Genomic DNA, 13949 nt, shown 5'->3' on the forward strand with positions numbered 1-13949 from the left:
TCATTTTTAAACTGCAAACTTTGAAAATCTATTTTTAACAAGATACTAACATTCATTTTAATGATGAATCCGTATAAAATTTTGATCCCTAGAATGTATTTGTATAGAAAACAGTAAATGATCAGCTTGTTTTAATATCTCATTGCATTTTTGTTTTTCTCTTTACCTCTCTACCCAACCTAGAGAAACTAATTGAGGGACTCAAATCTCCTGACACTTCTCTTCTGCTCCCTGATCTCTTGCCTATGACAGATCCTTTCGGTAGCACTTCCGATGCTGTAATTGGTAAAGTCATCATCTCTGTTTCTTCAGTCGTGCATGATGTGTGTGTCTGTTTCAAGAATGATAACTAACCAGTTAACAGGTCCCTAGTGGTTAGCCCCAGTGAGGAAATGCCACCAAGCCTCCTGCTGTTGGAGCAATGCCTTGTGCTCACCCAGAAGCCAAGGCTATTTAATCTCCCTTTACTATGATATAAGACGGGGTCTTATGTACTGTATTATACTATACTATACTAATACTATACTAATACTATACTATACTAATACTATACTAATACTATACTATACTATACTATTACTATACTATTACTATACTATACTACTGAGTTTTACATTAATTTTTGCTCCGAAAGACACATGAGAGCCGATGGTCCAGATAGGTCTTATTTTCGGGGAAACACGGTATCACCCCAAATGAAGTGTTTTCTGTCTTTATAACTTCATAAAAATAACAGCATAACAGTTATTTTTCCTTTCTTGATACCCCAAGATTTCTAAAGTGATTTCTTATGAATGAAGAGAATTGTGGGAAAATTCACATTTAGTTACCAAAGCTTCATGAAAAAAGTTGGTTTCGAGCTGGACCTTACCTTTAGCAGGCCTCTCTATGTGCTGAGTGTCAGTAACTGAGAAAACACATGCTTGGTGGGGAAGCACCAGGAGTAGAATTAGGACAGGGCTTGGTCTGCTTGCCCTTACATTTCCCTGTGCTCCAACCACAAGGCAGGCGAGACCTACCAAAGGTCCAGGGCCCCTGTACTCCAGGGGCACAGAGTCCTAGAATTCAGAAAGGCCATGACACCACAGGGAGATGCGCCTCTCGCTGGGGAATGTCATAGCTGCAGGAAACCTCCCAGGTACATCACGGGATGGGTTTTGCAAGGCACAGTGGATGGGAAAGGCCCCTAAGTTTATCCTTTAAGAAAAGCAAAACTACCAGAAGATAGTAAAGTGCCTTTTAGTCTATCTCTTCTGACGTGGAAGAGATCTCCTGGGTGGCTCTCATTCTGCATTCATCTGTAAACACTGAGACTCACCCAGACAAGCCGTAATGCACAGGCACGCTCAATCGGGGAAGCCCAGACACTCAAAGCTGCAGAATACAATAACTTACTGCACTTTCCGTCTCGCCTGAAACCGGCATCTTAGAGACCTGTACAAGAAAGCCTGTACAGAACTGGCCACAGAACCTGTGACTGCCTTTCCCTTACCCTTTATTCTCCTCTCTTAATGCTCCGTTACAAAAGAAAAAGCTGATGTTGCTGTTGAGAGTCTCATCCCAGGACTGGAGCCCCCGGTGCCCCAGCGCCTGCCATCTCAGACGGACTCTGTGACCTCGAACCGCACAGGTCAGTCAGGAGTCTGTGCAGCTGCGGGCACTGATCCGTGTGGGGAGCCCCCAGAGCCAGTGTGCCACCCACTGCTGGTGGTCCTGGGCTTGTTTTTGCAGCCTGGTTAGTTCCTCCTAGATGGGATGCTTGGAATTGTCACAGCCCCAGATTCCAGATGCTGAGCAATGTGTTTCTTCGCTAAAAAGCAGAGTACTTTTTGGAGCCATGTTCTTTGTGGAGGGATCCCTGGGCTTTCTCTGGTTACAGTCTTTATTCAAGAATTTTTTCGTTGGTAGCAAGTTCCACCTCCTTAATTAAAGAACTCTGCTGAGCTGTAAGGATGCCCAGTTACTGAGCAGTTGTTCCTAGATTATCTAACAATGTCAGTGCTATCCCTGGAGCTCATGCTCTATGTGGACATTCTGTTGCCAGCACAGTGCTTTAATCATATATAGGTAGGTGATTTGCTGTTAAATTGTGGGCAAAGTTGAAATCTTCCCTGGTTCCAGCATTGCTTTCACCCTAATATCAAAGTTCGCTCTTAGTAGAATTCCTTAAGTGCCCATAAATACAGATTTGATAACCTTCATTTTCGTTAAGTCCATAATTACCTGATAAAAGGGTCCGATTTCCTACCTTGGAACAGAAACAATTAGTAGTCTAGGAAGTATGAAGATTAACTCATCCAGGTAAAAAGAAAATGCACACAGAAGACAATATGGTTTCTTTTCCTTGTGCTTACTTCGTTATTTTCTCCTAGAAAACTTTTCCAGAAAATAATTCATGTGTTAAAATACTTGAACTCTGAATTTTGTCTTCTTTCTGCTCTTCGACTAAATGCAAAATTATGTTTTCAAAGGAGCAATTCAAAGTTAAAGACACTAGTAAGAGGCAAGATCGTTCTATTTGGAATAGGAATCTGGTTGAGTTTTAGAAAATGCTGTTTCATCATGTCATATTCTGCTAATAATAAGCCAGGGACAACCCCTTCTAATCAGGTTAGATATCTCATCCTATAGTAACTTTTTTCCATGAATGTTTAGGGAAAGTTTAAGTGAAACTCTTTAGTTGTGAAGTCCTTTTTCTCAAATGGCATTTGCTGAGAACTGAATTGTTAAAGTTTTATTGGCATCTAAATCACATACTTGCTTAACCAGCAACCTCTGAGCAAAAAAATTCTTTACTATTTATGTACTAGTGTTATGAAGAAATCTAGAAATACATGTTTCAATAGATGAAATCCAGAGTGCTTAACATTTTTCTTTTGGCTTTCTTTCTCCTGCCTTGGCTTGTATGTATAACATGTAAATGCAGTGACTTAAAGACTAAGGTCTAATCTCGTGATATTGTTGTATATACCATTTAATGCCATCACTGACCTGGAATGCTGTTCACCTGGACTCAGATTCTCTCACTGGGGAAGATTCCCTGATCGATTGCTCTCTACTTTCTAACCCTACAACTGACCTTCTGGAAGAGTTTGCCCCCATAGCGATCTCTGCTCCAGCCCATAAAGGTAAATGCTTTCCTCTTGTTGGGCCCACATGTATCCTGAGAGGAGTCGTGAACAACTCCTGAAATTTTTCCTTACCACGAGTCTTTGCTAGTGAAGTGTTTTAACCACCTCCTTAAGTGGAAAACTGGAGTTGGTATTCTCAGCCACTGTGTCACAGTCCCTCTAAATAAGAATATTTAATAAAACTTAGACAACAGATTGGTGGAGGTTTTGCTTTCTGGAAGTTACCTAGAGTACAGATAATCCGTGTGATCTGGTGAAGACAAAGCTGCATACTTCTGCAGTCAGCTCAAGGAGATGGTTGAACCTACTAGCCACTGACTGACTCAAATTTTTGATATGATACTGATTGGCCTTAGAATTCAAAATTGTTTCATCAAATCTGATGTAAAGTTTTTGGAGAGTGATAAGCAGGCATCATTCCTCAAAAGTCAGTCCTCAGAGGTTGAGTTTATGAAAGGTTTGAATTTTGGTGAACCTTTGAGTCATGATTGATTACTGGATTTCTCTTTCTGATCCACCATTTTCACGTCTTAGTCTTAGGTTAACACTGGTTTGAATTTCTGCTGGACAGAGGTAGTTTAAATTGAGTCCTATTCAGTGAGTCGTTGGTGAAAATGATAGACACAACATCTAGCGTATTGTATGCAGGCGTTCACTAAACTTCTTTCCGAGCTTCTTTCTGCGCTTGGGTAGTGACAGTCGTTTCCTGGAACTAGCACATACATAGAAAAGGAACAGCGTAAGTCCTTTCTGAAGGAAGTTCACGAAGCCTCCCCAAGATGACTGAAAAATAATTAGCCTGTGATTTGCAGTGGTAATAGCTGAGCCTTTGTTTTTACCCTTTATAGCATTAAAATGATTATGTTTTTATAGAGCATGTAAAAAGAAGGTATCTTTTTAACCAAGTATGTTTGACAGGAGAATGGCAGCAGCAATGTATAATTGCAGAGGAGCAGTACTTGCAAAATAGGTGCTCAGCTATCACTTGGCTGGTAGGCTAGCCTTACTCGGAAGGGAGAACACTGACAGACTTGTGCTTGAAATCTCCGTGCGTGTGATCTTCTGCCCCCACATTCTCTGAGGCATCAGAGTTGTTTGAAAGCCTTTTTTCCCTTTTGCAGGGCAGTGAGTCCTTTCAGAAGCATTTTGTTTGTGTTGTATAATAGCATTTGATTCCTGAAGAGTGACTGATGACCTATCCCTGCCCCTGGTTTTGAGTTTTTCGAATAAATTGTTAGTCAGGTCTCTTGTTTGCTCAATAAGTAAGATAAATGACTAATTCTTGTGCCTCTGAGAATTACTGACATTGAAGAAATACCTCACAATAACTATAATTAATGGTCTTAAAATGGTAGAGAGAATTCATCCTTTAATTCGTTTTCCTAATCCTTTATGAAAGTCTTAACATGGCCAGCTCTACAGCATTTTTTTCTATTTCCCTAAGTTTTCCGATGTTGCTACTTTTATTTCGACTCAGGAAAATAAACATTGTCATCTTTAAAAACTGCAAAGATTGTGCAGTTGGGAATTTGGTGCTTCTGACATGTTCTCTCATTTGCTAATCTCTGCCTCTGTTGTTTCTGCTTGTGTACTTGCGTTCTGTATTAAGCTGCGGAAGATAGTAATCTCCTCTCAGGTTTCGATGTCCCTGAGGGCTCGGACAAGGTGGCAGAAGATGAGTTTGACCCTATTCCTGTATTGATAACCAAAAACCCACAAGGTAAGAAAGAGAGCATGGGGAAAAGAGAAGAGTTTGACATCAGCTCTCTACAAAATAGTAGTGTATCTAATCTACAAGGGGGAAAAAAAGCAACGTTTAATGAAGGAAATTGGGGGTAATGACAGTCATTGTGGGCTGGACCAGTTTAGATAAGAGATGCAAACAGAGATACTGATGCAAGTATCTTAAAGCCTTACCACGTTGTTTCTTTAGGGAGAGGAAAAGTAATTAATAGTTGGACTAAAAGCCGGTTTTTATAACTCAAGCCAAAAAATAAAGTGATCTTCAATCAGTGGAAGCCTGAAGGCATGTGTCAAAAACAAAAAGTACTGACCATTTTAAAAATCATGATTAGAACCATCTGTAATAAATATTCTTCCCAAAGAGATTAACAATGGTGCTTTGATATCATTTGCATCTTTTCGACATTTGTGGAGCATACTTTTTCCTCTTTGATGGATTAAAATCATTTGAACATGCTAACAAAACACTGAATTGCATAGTGCCATCTACATATTTGTTTAAAGCATGTGTTTATTGCAGTGTTCTTAACTAATTTCTCCCCAAAGAAAAAAATTATTGCTTTTTACTTTATCAGGGCGATGACTCAATGTTATCAAGAAATTAGCATACAGCCAGCAGTTCTCAGGCAAAATACGCATATATATTCTTTTGAAAATACCATCTTCTTTGCAAGGTGTCCTGCTCATAGTATGGTGTGCACACAATGCCTGAATTTTTGGCGGGAGGTGGTGGATGCCTATTTATGTGTTTAAGAATCAACGTGTAAGAGTTTGCAAATGTAAATTGTTGCTTCTCTAGGGTTTTGTCTTGGTTTTTTTCTCCTTTGCTTGCTCTGCACATCTAAACCTTAACCCTCTGTGTTTTGTACTGAATTCCTATCTCTCCACTTCCAGGTGGGCACTCTAGAAACAGCAGTGGGAGCTCTGAGTCCAGTCTTCCCAACCTAGCCAGGTCTTTACTGCTGGTGGACCAGCTCATAGACCTGTAGCCGAGACCCAGTAGCAGATGCAGTTCTGTAACCTTCATAACCGTAATACACATTTTCCTTACGGAATTATACGAAAAATGATTTTTTTAAAAAATCTGCAAATAAGGGGCCACCTAGCCCTTATCTCCTACCCCTTGCCTCCTCCTATAGAAATGATAAGGAAAGAAAATCACTTTGGCCCTCCAGATACTCCTTGGCCAGCTCCTCCCTCTTAGTTTGCTGTGTTTTCTCATTACCCTTCTTCAACAGCATTATCTTAAATCAAGCACTAGATGCCATGAGCTTCACCTCTGCTGGAATCGACTCCACCAAAAGCTTAACTGTAACTGAAACTAGTGAATTGATACCTTTGCCTCATTCTCGCTAGGAATGGCCTCCCAAGTCAATCCTCCCAGCCCCTGTCTCCTTTGGCCAGATGCTGATGAATGTGTTTCTCTGTTTTTGCTTTTTATCCTGCTGCATTATGAAGACGTGGCTTCTTCAGTTGGTCTTAACTCTAGGTAGTAGCCCAGAGATGGGTGTGTGGTTTAAGAGAGGGTAAAACTGATTAACTGATGGTATGTGTTTGAAAAGAGAAAGTAAGTCCAGCTTCTAGCCAACCAACTTTGGCCTTGACTTAGCCAAGGGATTTTACACCCCATGCAACCTGTCCAGCATCCGTCCAGCACTCTGGCTTCCATTGAACCGTGATTCTCAGATCTGGAGACGTGACTGCAAGTGCTTGAGATCCTTGGATAAAATGTGTACGTTACATAAATCCCAAGTATTGCCATTCCTTTTCATGTTAACTATCCCAAGCCGGGATCTCAGAATTAGACCAAAACAAGACAATGGTGGTAATATGATACCTTTTATTAGAAGACTTTTCACTGGGGGGTGGATGAGGGAGGGGAAGGAATTGTAGCAGAAACAGATGTATTTTTCTTGTGATTTTTATTTTGAATCAAATATTGTAAATTGTGTATAAAAGAGGCTGAATAGTTCTGTTTCCACTTGGCGTTTCAAGTCTGATATCAGGTGTCTGTACAGGGTTTTGATCTCTTTCCCTTGTATAACTACACAGCAGTCCTACAGTGTAACATATGGAATCATTTTGAGTAGACTTGTGCATTGCTATAAGCTTTCAACAGGTCCTCTGTCTTTGTAGATTAAGCATGTTGTTTATTTTCAGATAATCAAAAATAAGTATGCTGACAAGCTGGGCACAACTTGACTCTGGCTACTTACCTTTCTTTCTCGCTAATGTTTGAATTGAAGGATGCAGCCAATGAAATATGTTCAGTTGGTTTTCCTTGGCTTCCTAGATTAAAAAAACAAAACAAAGCATAGTTCCTCACTAACCTTAGACTATTGTTCATAAAGGGCCCTGCAATGACATGACAACATGCCCATGTCACCCTCTGTATATGTCCTTACTCACTGAAGTATATATTTTTTCTTTACGTGGAAAGCAGTTTTAGAAAATTGCCCTTTTGAAAAAAGGTGGGCACGGAAAACCCCACTGTGGTTCCCTTCCTTGAGCGCCATTTTCCATGATCGGAAGGGAAACAGTTAATAAGATTTGTACAAATAAAATTCCAAGTCCATTTGCTTGTTTCTCTATCTAGTACTTTCGTTTCTTCTTCCTCATGTTTGCACTTTAAGGGGGGAAAAAAGCTGAACAGCTACAACAGTCTGCAAAACACTGCACTTGGGAGGTCAAGCTTTGACCCCAGCAATGTGACAGCCACCTTTGAAAGGCATCAGAGGAAAAGTCTGAATCTTTCAGTCTTCCTTCTTCCTTTAAATACTTCCCGTGCCAGTTGAAACTAGATGAGCTAAGTAAAGGCCTCTGTGAGGACAATGGATCATTTCCAGAATTGAGAGAGGCACAGCCTTCCTGCTAAGGATAAAAAAAGACATCCTTGAAGAGCTCTCCTTGATTGGATAGCATGAAAATGGGACTTGGTTTGCCCCTTTGTGGACAGGATTATTATTGAAGATCAAAAGTGTATTCTTTTTCCTTGACATAGAAAGAATGTATAAACTAATGAAGGAAATGTTTATTTTTAAATAAGAATAATGTTTTATGCCTATGTTTTCCAATTTGATTTTTCCATGCATACCTGTTAGAAATATAATTAAATATCCAGTTTCTCGAAACCTTGAAGTATACAGTTTAGAAATTAGGTGTCTCTAAATTGTTCCTTTCGTGTAATTACTCGTAATTACACTGAGGTATATTATCTAGTTATCTGGCTCAGTACAGCTTATTGGAGACTGTTAATGAAAAGAACAGACGAGAAGCCAGAGACTGGATGGAGGAAGCCTGAGGGAAGTAATGAATGAAATTCTGTAGGAGTAGGGCCTCAAAAGGGAGAACTGTTTTTCTATCAAGGAATACAAGTGAGTGAGTTGGTAAATGGGGCCTTTCGGTATAAAGCATCATCCCTGAGCTAAAAGCGTTTATTTGAGACGAGTGTAGTGTGCTGATAGTTGATAGACCTGTGGCACTGTAGACGGAGCTATAAGAGGACCTTAGAGACCCTCCTCTCGTCCATCCAGTTCATTTGACAGGTGTAGGATCTGAGGCAGGGTGGTGGGAGGAGAGGTCTTGGCGGGCAGGATAGGGATCTCACCCTGACCTTTGCCACTCAACTGTCTGCGTGACCTTCAGCAGGCACCATCACTTCTCAGAGCTGCTGTTCTTCTTTTTATAATGGTGGATTTGGACTAGATGACCTTTAAGATTATGGGATTCTAGGGTTCTAAGTATATATTATTATGCTTTGAGAGGACTATGAAGGATTTATATATCCTGATGTTCTTCAAATATCTAGTGTAGTTCTATTATATGGCAGTATTGACATTTTAGAGAATTATAACGGACTTTATGGACTTTTACTAACCTGGGTTGCTCTTTCTTGGTTATCCAAATAGAAACCTAAATTGTCACAGAGTTTTGGATATAGATGTTCCTTTTTTTAATATTACACATACACACACACACACAGCATACAACAAAACAATATCAGATTTCAATTCTTTTAAAAATGTATAATCAATGATCTGCTATTTAAAAATGGACAAATAGTGTAAGCATATGTTTCTGATTTGCTTTTATGCCAACTGTGCAAGAGTAGTAACTATAAAAAAAATCATAAATTGTGTTTTTTTTCCCTTTAGAGCATTCAAATAGCTAGATTGCCAAATTCAAGTCCCAGTGTTTTTAAAAACATGGGCCTCAGAGGCGATAAGATTTAAGTGGACACTTATAAATATGATTATAATTAATGATTACTTTACCAGATATATCAAAATTTTGACATCTAATTGAGTGTTGTTCCCTTCAAAGGCAACTGGTTTTACTTGGGAAGCTGATACTTATTCTAATGATGCTGCCATCATTTAAGTAAGTTTTGAAACTCCTCTTCTTAGAAACAACGTCAAGGAGGGTAATAAGGTATAAGAAAATCAGTTGTGCTATTACCTAATTGGTATCGCTTTCAGCATCTGAAAGTATGTTTTTTCTTGACCTACTTTTTCCACCCCTCTTGGTTCTGAGGAGCATTTAACTATTTCCAAAAGCAAAATTACCACCCTATGATGAAGGAGTGGTTACTACTGAAGATAGTAAAAAGAATAATCCATAGAAAATTCCCAGAGAGAAACTTATAATGGAAAGTGACAATGATCGTAATTTCCTTAATATTCTGACTAAGGGAATGTCTGTGATTTTTATGTCTTTAGCATAGTTTAGAAATTGAAAGATAAGTGTTCTAAAATACCTCTTGAAACAGGTTGTCAACTTTGTGTCATTTGATATTGAACTTGGCTTTTCCTGAATTAGAACTATAGAATTTGGATTGCTAGTAATTATAGGGGAACAAATCAAAAAAGGAACCTATTTTTCCCAAGATGAAATATTAGTTTTGTTTGTAATACCTTTTTCCACTCTCCTGACAGAGAGTTGATCATTTTGATTCAAACCAGCCCAGCCTTCCCTTGAGTCAGGAACAGTTTGCTTTCAGCAGTGCTATGGGAAGCAGCAGACCTTTAGGGCTGACCTGAGCCCAGAGGTATGGAGGGATCTGAATACATGCACGCTGTAGATTCCTTGGGCCAAAATTAAGTTCCCATGATGAAGTTTGTCTATAATCTGCAGGAGTTTTTAACTTTCTCAGTCTATAAGATTATCAGGATCCTGTAGCCACTGACTTCGACTTTGGAGATAAAAATGACAGCATTGCCTCAATTAAAAAAAAAAAAAAAAGACAGGAATTAAGCAAATTAGAGTCTGCCAAGCTTAACAGAGAAAACTGTCGCATGGATATTTAAAAGAGAATCTTTCCTGAAACACTCCACATATTACAAAGCTATTATCTTTTATTCCTCTCTAGAGACTATCATTTTTACCAACATAGAGTTAGCCTTTTCTTTTTCCGTGCTAGTAATGTTCCCGGATGTGCTTGGGTTTTTGAGTCACAATGAATCCTGGATGGCTTCCATTTCAAATAGTCTGTAACAAGATACTATTTTGTTTCTCCAAGGTTTCCTTTCACTGAGGTCGGGGAGAAAGGTCCTTTGGGTAATGCCAGGTTACCAAATGGTGGTAGTTGCTAGAATGGAAGACACTCCCTTGGTTCCCACTTGGTGGTAGTGTCCTGAATGTACTCTTTTCCTACGAACATTCTACTCTGCTATTGCACAGCCCTCGTCATGTGGATGTATGTTTACCACAGGTCTTTATCCTGTCCTCCCCAAGAAGACAAAGCAAACAGAGGTACATGAAGCTACCTTATGCAGTAAATGTGAAATTTGAACATTGCTACACAAGTATTATTATATATTGTATAAAAAAACAAATCTGTAAACGAATTTCTTATGTAAACATACAGGGGAATAAAGACTTTTACCTGTTCAAACAGGAACATTGATGTTCAGAGATATAAATAAACTTAAAATAGCTGCTGTTTTCCTGAGCTGAAAACTCACTTTTACAAAAAGGATTTAAACACATTGTTGAGTGACAATAAGTACCTGTGCACTAGGGAAGTGCAGACAGATGAGAGACATGCTGAGGACATTTTACTGAGTCATCCACCTTGTGGTCAGGGAGAATAAAACCCTTGTGAGCCTGCATTTGATATGACCAGACACGGGGGTTGTAAAATGGGGCACAGATTTGCAGCTATCCTCCTCTAATTTAATTTTTGGTATACCCAGGCCAATTTAATTAAACATTTTATGTTGGCAACAGCAGTTTTATGCCCAGGGAGAAATCTCTCATTTAATTGCTCCACTGGCTTGAGAGGCTCAACAGCACCAGCCAGTGTTGGCTCCCTGCAGATCCCTTATTCCCCAGTCGTGGGTTTTAATGCAACTGCAGAGCATATGGTAGAACCAAAGGCTTAATTTTATCGTCTAAGCCAAAAGGTCATGGCAATTATTAGTTTGATGTACATCTCCTGAGTCCCTGTTTTGGCTCCAAGAGTGTGAATTTCAGTTGGTGCTGCATTTCTCAAGTTCTTCTGAAAGGTTATTTTGCTTTCTACTTGTTAACTATGTGAGAAGGTATCTCAATACTGCAAGTCTTCGTTTTCAGTTTTCGGCAAGAAATATGTCTTTGGTACTCCCTGTAATGGTTATTTCAATTTTTAATATAGGGGGAGTGAAAATTCTGGTTGTACATGATATATTGCACTAAGGAATATCCAGCCTGAAATTTAAGTCTTCTGATTTTGATGTTCTAGAAAGCACTCTGATGACCCTCACTATGTCCATCCTGTAAAATTCCAAGGGTAAACCAATCCTGAATCACTCAGCACTTTTTGTTGCTTTGAAAGTTAGTAGGGAGTTAGTGAGGTTGCCCAGTCATCTCTTTCTAGGACTCCTTCCCTACTCTCTGAAGCATGTGAGCTCTTCCTGAAATGTGTATAATTTGGAGTTATCCCTAGTGAAAGTGTCAAAAACTGTGTTTAACCTTAACCTGGCACACACTCTACATCAGAGCAAGGAAAAGAAGTGTTTTGACTTCTTGCTTAATTTAATGTGCTAAACCAAAATAAAAGGAGATATGACCCAATTGGGGGGAATTAGAAAAATGCTCTACCTTAGGCTTCATGATAAGGAAGACCCTTTTGCAGACTGTGAGGCCTGGTCCTGGGCTTAAGCCCCCTCGTTCCCCTACAGGAGCAGCTGGCTAGATTTATTGAGCTCTGGTCACAGGGCATCTGCTATGCACACCATCGGTTACAAAAGGAACTGGGCCAAAGCATGAGGTTAAATGACTGGAAATCCTTTATTGCTAGTCAGCAGACTACTTCAAACACGTTTTCCTGATAATACCAGGCTATCTTCACATACAAGGACTGTTGACCCTAAAAACATGTGCTTTCCCTACAAGAACACACTCATGTTCCAAAAAAGACCTCTAACTCCCTGCAATATTTAATATCTATCTTCTGTTTCCAGTTATTTAGAATCTCTCCTCCTGACTACTTTGTTTCTTGTGCTGCCACCACCAAAATTCCCGGAGGGAATGCGGATATCTGCGCTTTTCCATATCTACCAGCATTTCTTTGGTCTCCAGAATGCCAGGCGTGGAGACTAGCAGAGGGTGGTTGCACTCTGCCTCCATCACACTGTACCTCTTCTAAAAAGGAATGGACAGGTTGAGAGACTTGGCCTTCTCAGGAGGATTTTTTAAATATGTTTTCCAGGCCTATAAGCAGATTCATGCTGAAAGTGATAGGAAATAGGCCTGGTTTTGTTTTGAAGGACAAGAGACTAATTTTCCCTTCAAACTCGATGTTACAGTGTTTTTGTGACTGTGTGAATTTTAAAAGTTGTAAGTTACTCACCATGAAGGGCATAGAATGCTCTGAGTTGGCAGGCTTCCAGTTGACTTGACCAAGAACCCACTTTTTAACAGACGTAATTTTGATAAATTAGGCATGTTCTTCCATCCTGTCCAACTCTGGATATGGGTACCCCTGCTGGGTACTTTATAATTTTCAAAATGTAATCTAACACGGCAGGCATCCAAAGTGCCCCAGATTCTATAGGTAGCTGGTTTTTGACAATCTGTGCACACAAAATGATTTCACTGAAATCAATTTAAATTTCCCACAAACACTAGCGCCAGTCGAACTCATGTTCATTTCCATTATTAATCTATATAATGCCAGAGTTGGTCATTGGCTTAAATAAATTTACCATTTTTTTCAAAGAGATATTTTGCTTATCCACAGAATCAATGACATCAACTTGGTAGTTCTGGAAGATGAGATATTGTGCCTTACTTTTAGCAACTGAAAACTTTGTCCACCTGATGCTATGTTAGAAAGTAGTTCAAGGAGTTTTGTGGGCCTTTCATACCACTCTGCTTGGTAAATGTTATTTTGGAAAACTTCTCTTCCCTCTTTCATTTGAATTTCTTCCCGGAAATCATCATCTGGGAATCACTGACAGATCTAATATCAATATACTTGCCTGAGAGGTTAGGATTATGTCTTCCCACATAGATTGCAAGGGATAAGGTATTTCGTTTATTTCCTATCCGCTAATGCTTTCATATCACCATGCAGGTACATATATTAAAGTTGTAATACAAGGAAAATTTTATCCTCTTGAAATCACATTCAAATACTGTTCAGAAAGCCATGTGGTACCAGTACAGTATTTAACTTAAAGACCCTAATTTGGAATTCACTAAATGCATTCCAATGTTAGGGAAATAAAAATGGGGGGAAACCCACCTGTTTTGCTTCCGGAAACAATATTTAAGGTCAAGTATTTAAAAAGAAGCACTGCTAAAAAGTTGTAGGATTCAGAAAAGCATAGTATTTTTGTACAGTATCTTCTAAAATGTTCAGCTCTCTACTTTTCTTTACAATGTAATGTCTCCAAGTGACTGGTTTCCCAATAAACTGATTTTGATGCTGCTTCTGCTGTGTTCTGTGTGCTTAATTCAAGCTGAAACTTTAACGGGATAATTGTTATATAGCAGAAGTTTCTACAGCTAATGGTTTGCATAGAAGGGGAGAGGGTGATGTGGGGAGGGGATGATTGAATTACCTCTGTATAGAGGTTCCAAGTCATCTAG

General features: G+C 39.3%; 1 protein-coding gene across 6 annotated transcripts in view; it reads left to right on the forward strand.

The window, feature by feature from the left end:
• AAK1 (AP2 associated kinase 1) overlaps window positions 1–13949 on the forward strand; it is a 161467-nt gene that overhangs the window by 141452 nt on the left and 6066 nt on the right. For 2 of the 6 annotated variants that reach the window (XM_081068801.1, XM_081068802.1), the window contains exons 18-22: window positions 184–285; window positions 1529–1630; window positions 3018–3128; window positions 4741–4851; window positions 5769–7449. The exons of 2 other annotated variants lie outside the window; for them this stretch is intronic. In XM_081068801.1, the coding sequence (XP_080924927.1) occupies window positions 184–285; window positions 1529–1630; window positions 3018–3128; window positions 4741–4851; window positions 5769–5863 (521 nt within the window). In that variant the 3' untranslated portion in view covers window positions 5864–7449. Of the gene's footprint in view, window positions 1–183; window positions 286–1528; window positions 1631–3017; window positions 3129–4740; window positions 4852–5768; window positions 7450–12316; window positions 13789–13949 lie in introns of those variants that run through there. 2 more of the 6 variants (XM_081068803.1, XM_081068798.1) reach the window with 2 other exon arrangements.

This window comes from Rhinolophus hipposideros (genome assembly GCF_964194185.1).
Source record: "Rhinolophus hipposideros genome assembly, chromosome: 12".
Lineage (NCBI taxonomy): Eukaryota > Metazoa > Chordata > Mammalia > Chiroptera > Rhinolophidae > Rhinolophus > Rhinolophus hipposideros.